The sequence below is a fragment of the Protopterus annectens genome, chromosome 3.part1, assembly GCF_019279795.1.
Source record: "Protopterus annectens isolate FY-2018-M chromosome 3.part1, PAN1.0, whole genome shotgun sequence".
NCBI classification, from domain to species: domain Eukaryota; kingdom Metazoa; phylum Chordata; order Ceratodontiformes; family Protopteridae; genus Protopterus; species Protopterus annectens.
The window spans coordinates 727,645,313-727,659,246 of NC_056732.1; the positions used below are offsets into that span (position 1 = coordinate 727,645,313).

General features: G+C 41.1%; 1 protein-coding gene across 3 annotated transcripts in view; it reads left to right on the forward strand.

Annotated features, from left to right (window-relative positions):
- The window catches only part of RIPOR2 (RHO family interacting cell polarization regulator 2), a 3,249,967-nt gene that overhangs the window by 1,032,798 nt on the left and 2,203,235 nt on the right, over positions 1-13,934 (forward strand). For all 3 annotated transcript variants that reach the window (XM_044067082.1, XM_044067086.1, XM_044067083.1), the window contains exon 2: positions 8,846-8,972. In XM_044067082.1, the coding sequence (XP_043923017.1) occupies positions 8,846-8,972 (127 nt within the window). The remainder of the gene's footprint in view (positions 1-8,845; positions 8,973-13,934) is intronic.

The following is a 13,934-nucleotide window of genomic DNA, read 5'->3' on the forward strand; positions in this document are numbered from 1 at the left end:
CTCTGGCTTCAGGAGCATCAGATAAAATGGACTGCTTGTTTCTTTGGTTGAACACATAGTCTGTAGTGCGTTTAAGATAACTCTGTATGTCCACTAGACCTATGCTGTCTCTGTCACTCCCTCTAGCAGTCTGCTCTTGAACTCTTAACCTTGCCATAGCTGTGGCATATTCACACTGTTTTTCTAAAGCCTCTATTTCAGCCCTTTTGCGGATAGCTTCAGCCAGCCTTTCTGCTTCTCTTTGTGCAGCTTCTGCTTCTCTTTCCGCTTTTCTGTGTGCAGCTTCGTCCTCTCTGTCTGCTTCTTTGCATGCAGCTTCTGCTTCTCTGTGGGCAGCTTCTGCCTCTAACTGTGCCTTCCTTTCTGCAAAGTCTGCCTGAATCATAGCAGCTTCTGCATCAGCACGGGCTTTGATAAGTTGCTCGCTCAGCATGGAAGATCTAGACTGTAAAGACCTACTAGATCTGGTGAAGTGTCTGGTAGATGCAGAGTGATGGGATCTGGATTCATGGAGTTGTATAATTCTAACTTCAGCCTTAGTCCTTGTTTGTAATGCCAAAGTGACCCTGTCAAGATTAAGCTAATCAAACCCCTTTAGTTCTTCTTGTGCTTCGTCAGTGTTATATCTTTGTAATAAATTGACATATTTTATGCGTAGTCTCTGATAGCTTTGATAGGTAGCACTAAATTGCTTGAGTGCACCCTCTAGTTGCAGTGCATCATAAGCAGGTTGAGAGAGGGCGTACAGTTAACAGTGTTAGTTCATGAGTCAGCAAGATTGGACAGCAGTTCTTCCCTGTCAGTCTCAATTCTGTTTTGCCTTCCATGTAAGCTTAGAGATGGGTTTTACTGTTACACTTGGGTCAGGGATTTGATCTTGCTGTGTATCAGCCTCTGCTGAATGTGTAGTGCTTTGCTTAGACATTGTGCTGGTAATAAAACAGTCAATGCTAAAGTCTTTTCTGGGACAGAGAAAAGTATCAAAAATGTATCAATTCTGAGCTAGCTGGGTTTGCAGGGCATTGGTTTGCAAGAAGCTAGGCGGTGCAGAAAATGCACTTTCAGTTTCACAATGCTGCAAGCATGGCTCAAGGAAGAATAAAACAGTTTCTCTGAAAAGATATATGCAATGCCTACAACAAATACATACATACATATACAGATATATATAAAAACACGATCCTTGCAAACAATCACTGCTGAATTGCTGACTCACCAAAGAATTATGCTGTGCAGAGAGTATCTTGCTGGCATGTACAGGCCCAAGTGAGCAAACAAATCCTTAGTAGACAGGCCTACTCTGTAAACCTAAAGGCATTAGAACATCTTTCAATAGCTTCCCTGTTTTCTGGGACTGTTCTGAACTTCCATAACTTGCCAAACATATCCACACTTTGTAACTTATGATTAAGCAAGCTCTTTATGCAACAAAGAACAGTATAGGTACAGGATGCAAACTTATTATTAAATTGCACTTTCCTAGTCCATCAGCAGCACCCCACTGGAATATTCCAAAGTGCTCAATGCATTATTTGACTGTTTTGTCTCCCCTGGTTGTGCATAGCAAGTGTAATCTCATAATCTGTAGCAAGATATATTGAGAAGTTTACTCACCACCACGGATAGTGTTAGCAGACAGTGACTCAATCAAAATGACACCTGTGGAGACCGTTAAATAGTTTAATTTCCAAACTGTGCAGATTTTAATACAAAAAAATCATTCCAGATAGGTCAAATGATGCTTTGACACACTCTAGTAATAGACATGTGGCTGCAATGGAGTCTCTACACACAACTGAAGAAAATGGGGGAAGAGTTAGCTAACAGAGCTAGACTACAGGAAAACAGCTAGGATAAAATATAAAAAAGCAATTTCTTAGCTGAACAACAAATATACAAGCATGTGTAACATGACAAAGACAAACCAGTAGGATTCCAAAAAAATGCACAAAGTGTGGTCATAAGATTCCTTTTAGTGACTCGCACTCCCTGTGAGTTTATTGTCTAGGGCCCCTTCATCTACAAGAAGATTGTGCAATATGCCATTCTTTCAACCACCGAGCATTGGTTGAGAGAAAATATAAGTTTATTTTAAGGGGCATGCTGCCATATGCTTTTGAGGAGGCTATTTCTGATAGTCAGTCAAAACCTATGACTTCTACCAAGTCTAAATCTGCTCATTCGAGCCCTGCGTCTTCAGTTTCTTCTTAGAGTAGTGACAGAGGAAAGAAGAGGCCTTCCTCAGCTCCGACAGACCATTGGAGCTGAAAACTATAACTTCTAAATCTCCCAAGTCTGTGGAGTCCGTGACTCGGTTGGAGCCTTCAACATTAAGCACTCCTAGGTTGGATCTGGCTTCTTCGGCTCCAGTTCTATTGAGTAAAGATAGATCAGATCCGTTGTTGTCAGATCTGACAACAAGCCCATTTTAGCCTAGTTTGACACTTTCTAGGACTTGGTACTCCCCGACCTTCGATCCTGTTCCTTTGAGGGTACCATCTCCATTCTTAAGTAGATCAAAATCTCCATCAGCGTCCTCTTCCCATTCAACCAGGAGCTTACTGAAGAAGATGTGGAATGGATGTTACAGCAGATCTTATGGGCGCAGGGCATCACTAAGTCTCTTTCAGCCACGACCCATTGGTTCCAGGTCTATCCAAGCCATCTACTCCCCCACTTCCTCCTCCTCTGACTTCAGGGAAGCTTTGGAGTCGTCGGATCCGATATGCCTGATGCCTTTCAGCTCTGATCCAAAGATGTCTCTTTCCTCGGATCAGAACTTTGCTCGGAGCTGTTCAGCTTTTTCAGAACCGGAGAGGTCCTGGAGCCACAGTGAATCTTGCAAACCACTAGTGCACTTTTCTCCCAGGTCTTCTGAGCAGTCGATCAGCCTCAGGGCTTTGGCACAGGTGAGCTTGGCCCTGGCTTCTAACCTTGGCGAGCTGTCTTCTGGAGTGGAGGGAACCCGGTCCCAAAAGCATGGCTTGTCAGAGCAGGAGTCCTCTTCCACTCAGGAGCAGTCAGCCTTTGGGGCTCTGGATAGGGCTGTAGCTGCCACTCATCTAGAAGGTCACCTGCCCCCTCAGATCCTCGATACCATCAAGATATTCCACGTTATTTTTTGAGCAGGATATTCCACAGGGACAGCAGGACCTCAGGCGTCAGGATACCCATTCGGGTACCCCTGCCTCTTCTGATACCTCCACAGAGTACCCCACTGAGGAGGTCCCTCAGAAGAGACTTTCCAAAAGGAAGCATTTGGACTCCACAGAGGAGTCAGCCATAGAAGACACAAACCTCAATGAGGGAGAAAGATCCCCACGTTCACCTCCTGAAGATATTTTCTTTGGGGAGATTCTGGAGATCCTGAAACAGAGAGGTGGTTGGCAGTCCAGTAATCCTTTATCTGAGGAGTTGGTGTATCTGGCGTTTTTTTGTTCCCGACCATCTACCTTCTGGGTGACTCCTCCCACCAATCATTTCAAAGTTTTGATCTCTCGGCAGGTGTGGGATACCGTGGATACCATCGAACCCATTCCTCGGAGACTGAATAAAGTAATTACATCCCCATCTGACAAAGCCTTTTGGACAAAAGGGGTTGCAGTGTTGTAGTAAATGCCGTGGTTGTGGCTGTGGTGACCAAGAAGGAACTTTCGGAGGAGAGTTCAACTATTCATCCTCCTAATAAGGATTCCAGGTCTTAAGGGATCCTTGACCTGTGAGCACTGAATTACCTTTCTCGTTTCACCAGATTGCAAAGGGATCTGATCAAGGGGTTGTCAGATACCCTTGAAGGAGCAGTAGCTGAAGGAGCAAGAGAAAAGGTAGCTTTCCAGTTAGCAACCCTACGTTCTGTAGTTAACTCTTCCATGAGGCTAATCGTGCATGCAGCTGAAGGAACATACATACATACATACATACATATAAATATTTCAAGCATGGGCATTAATGCCCTTCTAGCTTGCCAGTATACCAAAACACTTGTTCCCATAATGTGCCTCGGCTGTTCTAAACTAGTACTTGCTTTAATGTAATAGGTTGTCTGATGACTCTCTAGTATTTCTGATAACACCAAGCATTACCAGAGGTAGTTGTCACTAAATGCCCTGTATACCTGAATAAGATCTCCTCTTAGATATCTATAAGAGGCACTGTACAAGTTTAGATATTTTAGTCTTTCATAATAACTTAAATTTTTATATCCATGGATGCCCTGGGTATATTTCCACTGTACTCTTTCCAGTTTACTCATGCTTGTTTTCTTATAGGGTTTCCATGTTGTTATTCCATATTCAAATTTGGGTCTAGTGTAACTAATAAACAATGACTGCATTATTTTTGATTTCCTAGACTTTATAAATCTTTTTATGCTACCTATAGTTCTATAACTATCATTAACCAATTGGTTGACGTGATTAGAAAAACTTGTAGTTGAATCTGCCCATATACTCAGGTCCTTAAATGAGTATACAGTTTCGATCACTGTGTGCTTTATTAAATATTCACCTTTCAGTTTATGTCTCCCAAATCTCATATGCTTAGTTTTTGATGTATTTATCAGCATATTATTCTCCTGTGCCCAAATGGTCAATTTAGTCAAGTTATTTTGCAGACATGCCTTATCAGTAACACATGTTATTAGTTTACCCAGTTTCAGGTCGTCTGCATATAGATTGTAGAAAACTTCAGATGAAAACGTTAGGTCTGAAAGATACAATCTAAACAAGTAAGGACATAGGACAGAGCCCTGTGGGACACCCTGAATGTAACCAAGATTTTCACCTGACCAGTTGCTGTATGATACTTGCCATATCCTATTTGTAAGCCATGCAGCTATCCATTTTATCAAGAATATATCAGTACCTAGTTGTACTAATTTATTGATCAGTGTTTTGTGTATATGTGAAACAAGTAGACCGGTGGTTTCCGGCATTTCTATGAGGAGGCATGCCTGGATGCACCTATGCCATTTTGTGGAGCCTTTTAAGTCTCCATTCATCAATGCACCATTTGATGGCACTTCAGTTTTTGGTCCCAAAGTCAATGATATGCTAAACAGGTATGAGAAAGAAGGTAAGACTCTTTCTGCTGTGGGCATACATTTTTTGGCTCCTCAGAGACCTTATCCTAAAGGTCAGGAGAGGCAGCAGAAAAATGTGGTTCAAAAAGTCTCAGGGGGTCTTACCAAGACACACATGGAGAATTTTTCCCAGAGGGAGAGAGGAACAATAATGGAAGACGACCACCCTTGCAGCAGAGGAGGTCTGCAGAACCAAGTATCTCGAGTGTCTTTCTTCAGGAAACCTTTTCAGTGCTCCTGAAAGGAGGCCCAGTTGTCCACCTCTGGAGGCAATCAGGAGTTGACTATCCCTGCACTGGAGAGCCTGGCAAAATATAACTTCAGATATGTAGGTGCTGAGAATAATATCCATGGGTTACCAAATTCCCTTCTCTCAACACCCCCCCCCCACCAAACAGAAAAATCCCAGATGTTCCACCCAGTCAAAGGGATCAAGCAGTCATTCAAATTCAAAAACTGCTAGAAAAAAAGAGTCATTCAAGAGGTCCCCCGAAACCAGAGAGGATTCAGTGGATCTCAGCAAATTAAACAAGTCAGTTCGATGTTGCAAATTCCAAATGGTCATAGTGCAGTCCACACTTCCTTTTTTGGAACAGGACGATTGGATGTGAGATGCATACTACCATATAAAAATGGACAGATGCTCCGGAAGATACCTACGATTCTGACTGGGAGCCAGCTATTACCATTTCTGAGCACTGCCCTTTAGTCTCACTACTGCCCGGAGAGTGTTCACCAAATGCATGGCAGTGGTTGTGGCTCACCTGAGATGACAAGGATTCCAAGTTTTTCCTTATTTAGATGACTGGTTCATATCCACCCCCACCAGGCATCTACTTATCCATGTGAGGGACTCTGTTATTCAAATCTGTGCAGAACTAGGCATAACCATAAATTACCAAAAATCACATCTGGACCCTTCTCAAACACTAGAGTTCATAGGAGCACTACTGGAGACTACTCAGATGATTGTGAGACTTCACCCTTCCAGAGTGTTAACAGTCAGGCGACAAACACACAGATTAATCAGGAACAAGAAGGTAGCTGCTCGTCATGTTCTGCAAGCTTTAGGATCAATGATTGTGGCACTAGTGGTAGTTCCATTAGCCATATTTCACATGCAAATACTTCATTGGCTTCTAGCTGCACAATGGTCAATATTCCACCAACTGATGTCTCACCAAATCCTCATAACAGACACATGCAAAAGGACCCTCTCATGGTGGATTCAGTCAGAACAGTTGATGCAAGGTTGACCCTTTGTTCCCCCTAACCACAGGCCACAGTGACCACGGATGCTTCCCAGATAGGTTGGGGGGATATTATCTGAGGAAGACAGTCCAAGGAACCTGGTCTACAAACGAGGCCAAGCTACAACTAAACATCCTGTAGATGAGGGCAGTGCTTCTGGCATTGCAGGCATTTCAGATTGTTCGTCATCTGAGAATGGTGGCGATTCAATCAGACAACATGTCGGTGGTCTGGTACATAATCAAACAATGAGGAACCAGATCATACTCTCTGTGTCGAGAAGTGCTCAGAGTGTGGCAATGGGCGATCTCATCCAAGCGCTTTCTTGTTGCAATGCATATTCCGGGAAAGTCCAACATGATAGCGGACAAGTTGAGCAGATCCATTCAAATGCCTCATGAGTGGTCCCGCAACCAGACAGTAGTGAAGAACATTTTCCTCAGATGGGACCAGCCTTGCGGCATCTCTTTGCTTCTCCCCTGAAGAACAAATGCAGCTACTTCACCTTAATCCCCCCACCAGGGGAGTCCCTAAGGGATGCTGTCACACATGATTCGCTTCCTGGTGTATTGTATACCTTTCCCCTATCCCTTTGATTCCCAAATTCCTTCAGAATCCCAACAGGTTGAACAGAATAGTAATCCTCATTGCCCCATATTGACCTCGGCAAATCTGGTTTCCACTCCTCTGGCCTCGTCTACAGAAGGAACCCTGGGATTCTGAATCCCTTTCCAGACCTTCTGTGACATCTGTCAGGAATGATTCATCATAACCTTCACAGCATCAGTCTGATGGCTTGGTTCGTGCAGTTCCATTGATTGCCAGACCGGTCTGTCATATTTTGATGTCCTCTCATAAGTCATCCATCAAAAACTTTATAGGAGTAAATGGAAGAGGTTTGTAATTTGGACTGAACAACATAATGTAGACCCTCACACAGCTCCTATTTACTCTGTTCCAGAATTTATAGCCCACATTTTCGATGATGGAACAGCGGCTTCTACAATTAAGGTGCAATTAGCACCCATTTCAAATTTTCAAATTGGGATGGATAACTTATCCCTCATTTCCCACAAACTTTGCAAAGCCTTCTTGAAAGGGACCCTGTTGTTAAGGCCTTCCCACAAGGATCCCTCTCCCCCATGGGACCTTAATTTGGTACTATGTTTTATTGATCAGCCCCATTTGAATCTGCAGTGACTTGCGATATTAAGTTTCTATCTTGAAAAACTATCTTTTTTGGTGGCTATCACATCTGCAAGAAGAATATCAGAAATTCAGGCACTATCTTCTCAGTCTCCATATTTAAGTTTACATAAAGACAGAATCTCTTTGCATACCAACCCCCTCTTTTCTGCCAAAAGTCATTTCACAACCAAATATTAATCAGGCCATACATTTGCCTGTTTTCTTTCCTAACTTTAGCAATAAAGGTGAATATGTTCTGCATTTGTTAGGTGTTCATAGACAGTTACGTTTCTATTTGCATAGGACTAAAGAGTTTGAGAAAGCAAGTCAATTGTTCATCGCCTTTGTAGGCTCTAGAAAAGGCCTATCAGTATCCAAGGTTACTTTGTCAAAATGGCTGTCTGATTGCGTTTCCTTTATATACACCTTAAAAGGTATAAATCTTTCCAAACCTATTTGAGCTCACTCAACCAGGGCAATAACCACATCTGAAATCTTCCAGACCAATGCATCCATGGACGAGATTTGTGCAGCAGCCACATAGGCAAACCGTCATACCTTTATGATGCATTACAAGCTGGATTTGGTCTCCAGGGGAAGAACCTCCTTTGGTTCGATGGTTCTGAGAAACATCCTTCTATGAGCCCGCCTGGGTAAATGTAGCTGGGGACTCAGTCCCATATGTGAGGTTGAGATGAAAAATTGACAATATCAGATTAAGAAGTTATATACTCACCGTAATGTCCCATCTGTATTGTCGATTTTTTCATCTCTCCTCACATCACTTCCCTCCAACCCCCTTCCTTTAGGTTTTCTGGTTGAACAGAAAACTAAATTTTGGTAATTTTTTATTATCTCTAGTACTCCAGAAGTGGTCTCCTTAAAATTATTTTCAGCATTAAAGTTCAATACTTTCTTCTATGGGAATAATTGTAGCCAACAAGATCTGAGGTAACAGGGAGAGATGCAGTGTGGGTAAGGGGAGGTATCCAAGAGCTTTTTGGATTCCTCGAGCTTAATAACAGTCAAGTCGGATCTGATGGATTGGATCCGGAAACATATGTGAGGAGCAATGAAAAAATCAACAATACAGATGGAACGTTATGGGGAGTACATAACTTCTTATTTTCTTACATCCTGGCAAGGTACTGATGTCATTTTTACCTTTCTGTTGCATTTTTTTCCTACTTGTTGGGGCAATTTATATAAATATAATCAAAGACGTTATACTGTTTATGATATATAACATGATCATTTCCAATGTCTTAAATTTGTATGGGAAAAGAACCTCAGCATTTCACTGATTTCTACTTCTCTAATCTACAGAAGTGGCATCCGGACTTCCAGACATCATGCCATCAGGGTCGCAGACATTCTCTCCAGGTGGGCCAAATGGAATCATTAGAAGTCAGTCTTTTGCAGGCTTCAGTACACTTCAAGAAAGGAGATCCAGGCAAGTACCTTCATTTCACTTTGATGTGTGAATTACTCGTTGGCAGACACAACACTTGCATCTTTGAACCTAATGTTTCTCGGAAATATATATATGTACATATGTATGTATGTATATGTATATATATATATATATATATATATATATATATATATATATATATATATATATATATCCACAATATCCCTTCGTAGCAGCAAATCTGGATAGTAGTTCAAATAATTCAAGTACTTTGATAGCAAGTCCAGCAAATCTCAGATAAAAAGAGCGTAATTCAAATAACATTTATTCCAAACACAGAGAACATACGTCAATTTGTAAGCTATATTACACTGAGTTTCAACCTTCCTGCGATCATATCCCCTAACAATAAAATTATCCTTAAGTAGACTGAGTTGTACTCTAAAGTCTGTTTCAAGTGAGCACAAGCGGGAAAGGCGAAGTGCTTGGCCCTTGACTATATTTATAAAAATTTTGTTGTCATGCATACTGTCACTAGCTAGGTATGTGGGCACATAACACGTCTTCCTGTGAATACTGGAGGAAAAAATATCGCCTTGCTTAGTGATGGTTGTATCCAGATAGTTGATGGATACCATGGATGTTTCCATTGTGAATTTGAGGAAACCTGGGAGATTGTTCAGACCATTGTGGAACTGTACAAGGGATTCCGTCGTGCCCCTCCAAAGGATAAACAGGTCATCGGCAAATCTCCTGTAAAAAACAATACTATCACAAGTCATCAACACCTGGGTTTCCCAGGCTACCATCACTAAGTTGGCATATGAGTTCGCGCAACTTGTTCCCATCGCGACTCAAGTACATTGCCTATAGATGCCATCATAGAAAGTAACTAGATTATTTTCAAGTACCGTTTCAAGTAGTAGACAAATAAAGTCACATTCCAATAGTGGAAAATGGTCAAGTAATAAGGACTTAACCATGTTCAATCCCTCTTGGTTGGGGATACATGTAAAGAGAGAGACAACATCAAAGGTCGACAAAAGCAACTGTGATCTATTATCCAGTGATTTAATCACTCCAAATAAATCACTTAGAAACTGACCTGTGTCCCTAAGTACATATGGGTACTTTGATAAGACCTCCTTTAATTTGTAGTCGAGGTATATAGATATAGGCTCAGTGAGCCATCCCGATCCGGCCACAATAGGCCTTAGTGGAGGTTTATGCGGATCCTTATGAATCTTTGGGAGGCCACTAATACTGGGTATGGATGGTAAATCCACTCTGAAGTAGTCCAATAGATCCTTAGTGAGTATTCCTAGTTTGTGACTATCTTCCAGAGTACCTGAGATTCGATGTATACAATCCTGTACGAAATATTGGTCTATCCTCTCATAGGATGGAGTGCTGAGCATATCCAACATCGTCTGTACATAAAAGGATCTATCCATTACTACAATACGGCCCCCCTTATCCGCAGGCTTGATAATTATGCCCTCATTGTTCTTCAAAGTATTTAGGGCTTTTCTCTCTGATGGTAGTAAATTGCCTTCAAGGAGCTGTCTATCATGTTTCAGGCCCTGATACACATGGTTCTCAACGCCTTTAAGGAAAGTGTCCAAACTAGGATTTAGTGGAGGATTGTAGAGGCTTTTCCGTCTAAACGGTTGTTCATTTCTAGGTAAATTATTCTGGAATTGTAGTTTCAGACCAATATCTCTAATAAAAAGTCTCACAGCTATTAGAATATCACTAATGTCCGTCTTTGCACTAGGGATGAACGTTAGTCCCTAATTAAGCACTGATACCTCATCTGCATCTAATCTATGCTGTGAAATGTTCCAAATTAATGTTCGTTGGTCCACCTCTTCCTCGGTTGGTTGTATTTGCCCATTTGGTCGTCCCTCATTGTGCCTTCGTTCCCTGACGTGTTGTCTATCGATCTCTTTCGACCTGTCCGTATTGGAAGTGGGACTTCTGGAAAATCCCGTTTGTCCACTGGTCGTAGTCTGTCCAGTTGTATCTTCCTACGGACGGTAGTATCTCCATTGCTGATAATGTCTCCATTGTTGGTGGTTGGATTGTTGATGGAATTCAAGGTTTGTGCAGGAGTGAAATAGACTGATGTAACTGATCGTGGAGTGTCAGTCACTAGTGGAGATCCTCTCATACTAGAAGTGGTCTTACCATTATTCTCCTGGTTACTGGTACTATTGTTGGCAAGGTCAGCCCTGTTGTTGGCTTTATCCAATGTGTCTATTGCTTTAGATGCTGCTTTATTAGTAGCATGATTGGTGTGTGCTGTAGCTTTTGCTTTGTTGGTAATTGTACCTTGATGCGTAGGATTAGTATGACCTCGTCGCTCCATACTACCTGCTTTAGGCCATACAAACACATTGTTAGATTGAAAATCTTGTTTGTCTCTATATAGTTTGTTTCTCTTCTGTTGCAACAAAGTGTCACCAAATCTAGAGACCTTGTCCATTGTTTCATGCATATATGCACTAGCCAAATCAGCACCAGTCAATTCAGCTAGTTGTTCTTCTTGTAATTTGACATTGGTCACTAAATTGTCCTCAATAGGTTTAAAGAACTCTATAATGAGTTTCATATGAGCTCTACTAGCCTGTAGATTGATAACTTGCCAGGTGTTGATGACTTGTGATAGTATTGTTTTTTACAGGAGATTTGTCGATGACCTGTTTATCCTTTGGAGGGGCACGACGGAATCCCTTGTACAGTTCCACAATGGTCTGAACAATCTCCCAGGTTTCCTCAAATTCACAATGGAAACATCCATGGTATCCATCAACTATCTGGATACAACCATCACTAAGCAAGGCGATATTTTTTCCTCCAGTATTCACAGGAAGACGTGTTATGTGCCCACATACCTAGCTAGTGACAGTATGCATGACAACAAAATTTTTATAAATATAGTCAAGGGCCAAGCACTTCGCCTTTCCCGCTTGTGCTCACTTGAAACAGACTTTAGAGTACAACTCAGTCTACTTAAGGATAATTTTATTGTTAGGGGATATGATCGCAGGAAGGTTGAAACTCAGTGTAATATAGCTTACAAATTGACGTATGTTCTCTGTGTTTGGAATAAATGTTATTTGAATTACGCTCTTTTTATCTGAGATTTGCTGGACTTGCTATCAAAGTACTTGAATTATTTGAACTACTATCCAGATTTGCTGGATATTGTGGATATACTACTTTTTGGGTTTGTGTGTGCTGATATATATATATATATATATATATATAAAATCAGTCCTCTTCTTTCTGCTTACTGTAATTGCAGGCAAGTCTTCTTGATTTTTTTGTTTGTTTGTTTAAAGTGATATTATCAATCTATTAATATACCAGGCTTCAGAAAGCATGCTTCATAAATTGAGATTTTGGAACTTGGTGCTGAACACTTTATGATTTTCTGGTGACCATTACACATAAAAGAGTTGTGCTACCCAAGCAAGTCACAGATACAAAGTAGTAGCTAGCATAAATATTTTAACTGTGTGCTATTTAGCTGGCAGGAGTAGTCTAAACTAAGTGGTCTAAAAACTTGAGAAGTTGCAGTCTGAAAACAATGCCAAGTCTGAGGTTGTACAACGCACAAATACAATTTTTCAGGAAACAGGGCTTCTCTTTGCTGTCTGATTTCAGGGCCAGTCCTTACACTTACAAATACGCCTACTCCAAGGCTGCACACAATTGGAGAAGAGGGAGAAAATGGAAAACAAAAGTGAATCTCATCTCTCCCTCTTCTCCAAGTCTAGAGTTCAGTCATTGTGCAACCAAACAGGCACGTCTCGAGAAATTTCAACAGCAGGAAACTTGCAGCCCCAGTCTTCCTGTTTTGATTGATGTTCCTAGACTTACTTTTACATGCTGCACTATACATCTCAACTGTCTAGATTTTCACAGAATGTCTAGATGTTTGCCGCTTACCTAGTCTTACTTTTAAATGCTGCACCAGTCATACCTCTCAACTGTCCAGATTTTCACAGAATATTCAGATTTTTGCCTCTTACTTTTGGTCTGTTCCTTACAAAATTTGTGGTTTTCTGGCAAATCTTTGAGGATTGGTGTCACTAAATAATACTAAATCATGACAGACAATTGAATTTCAGACTTCATAGCCTTCAGAAAATGTATAATAATGTAAAATATGTAATTCTAGCAACTTTCTAAGTTTATAGGAGCAATATTTAAAATCTGCCCCTATTTGTGTGCCTTTGTCCCCCATTATTTTTGGCTTTGTCTCCATTTCTTGCACTGAGAGGTTGAGAGGTGTGGCATCAGTGCTTAGGTTTCCACATTGAAAGGCTGGGGTAGAAGTAAAGTTGCACATATTAGATGGCTGAAGTCTTGAGCTTAAACTGTGACTCTAATTTTGTTTTTGTGTTTTTTGTCAAGTGCTTTGTGATAAAGCATTACATTAAAAGTTGAGCTGGTGCTTGTCTGTACTATTAAACCTACTTTATTTATGGGCATAGCTTGTGAGCAAAGTAAAGAAAAAAATGTTTATGCTGCACTTGGAAGATGACTTTTAACAACATATGTGAAATCTCCTTTTGCTTACAAATGCAAGAGTTTGCCTGACTTGAAGCCAAAAAGTAGAAGCTACTTGACTATCAGCAGTGTTTGACTGCTGTTTGTCTGACAGTGTCTTTGAATCCCAGATCATAAAAACATGCATACATTTGTAAATGCTTCTCCCCCATTTTTATTTGGAAAATGTGGCATTGTGGTAGGTGCAATTTCTGACTGTACATCATTCTGTGTAGATGCAGATCTGATATTGCAGACAGAACTGACACCACAGTTGTTAGGACTGTTTGATACAGGAAGCTTTGCAGAACTGCTAAGCCCCATCTACAAGCCTTGCAACAAACTTCTCCAATGTTACTGTCCACTTCTTTCCTGCAGCAAAGGTTTACAGCCATACTGAATGACCACAGGTTGCCTTAAAGTGTTTTCTTTTTTCCCGTT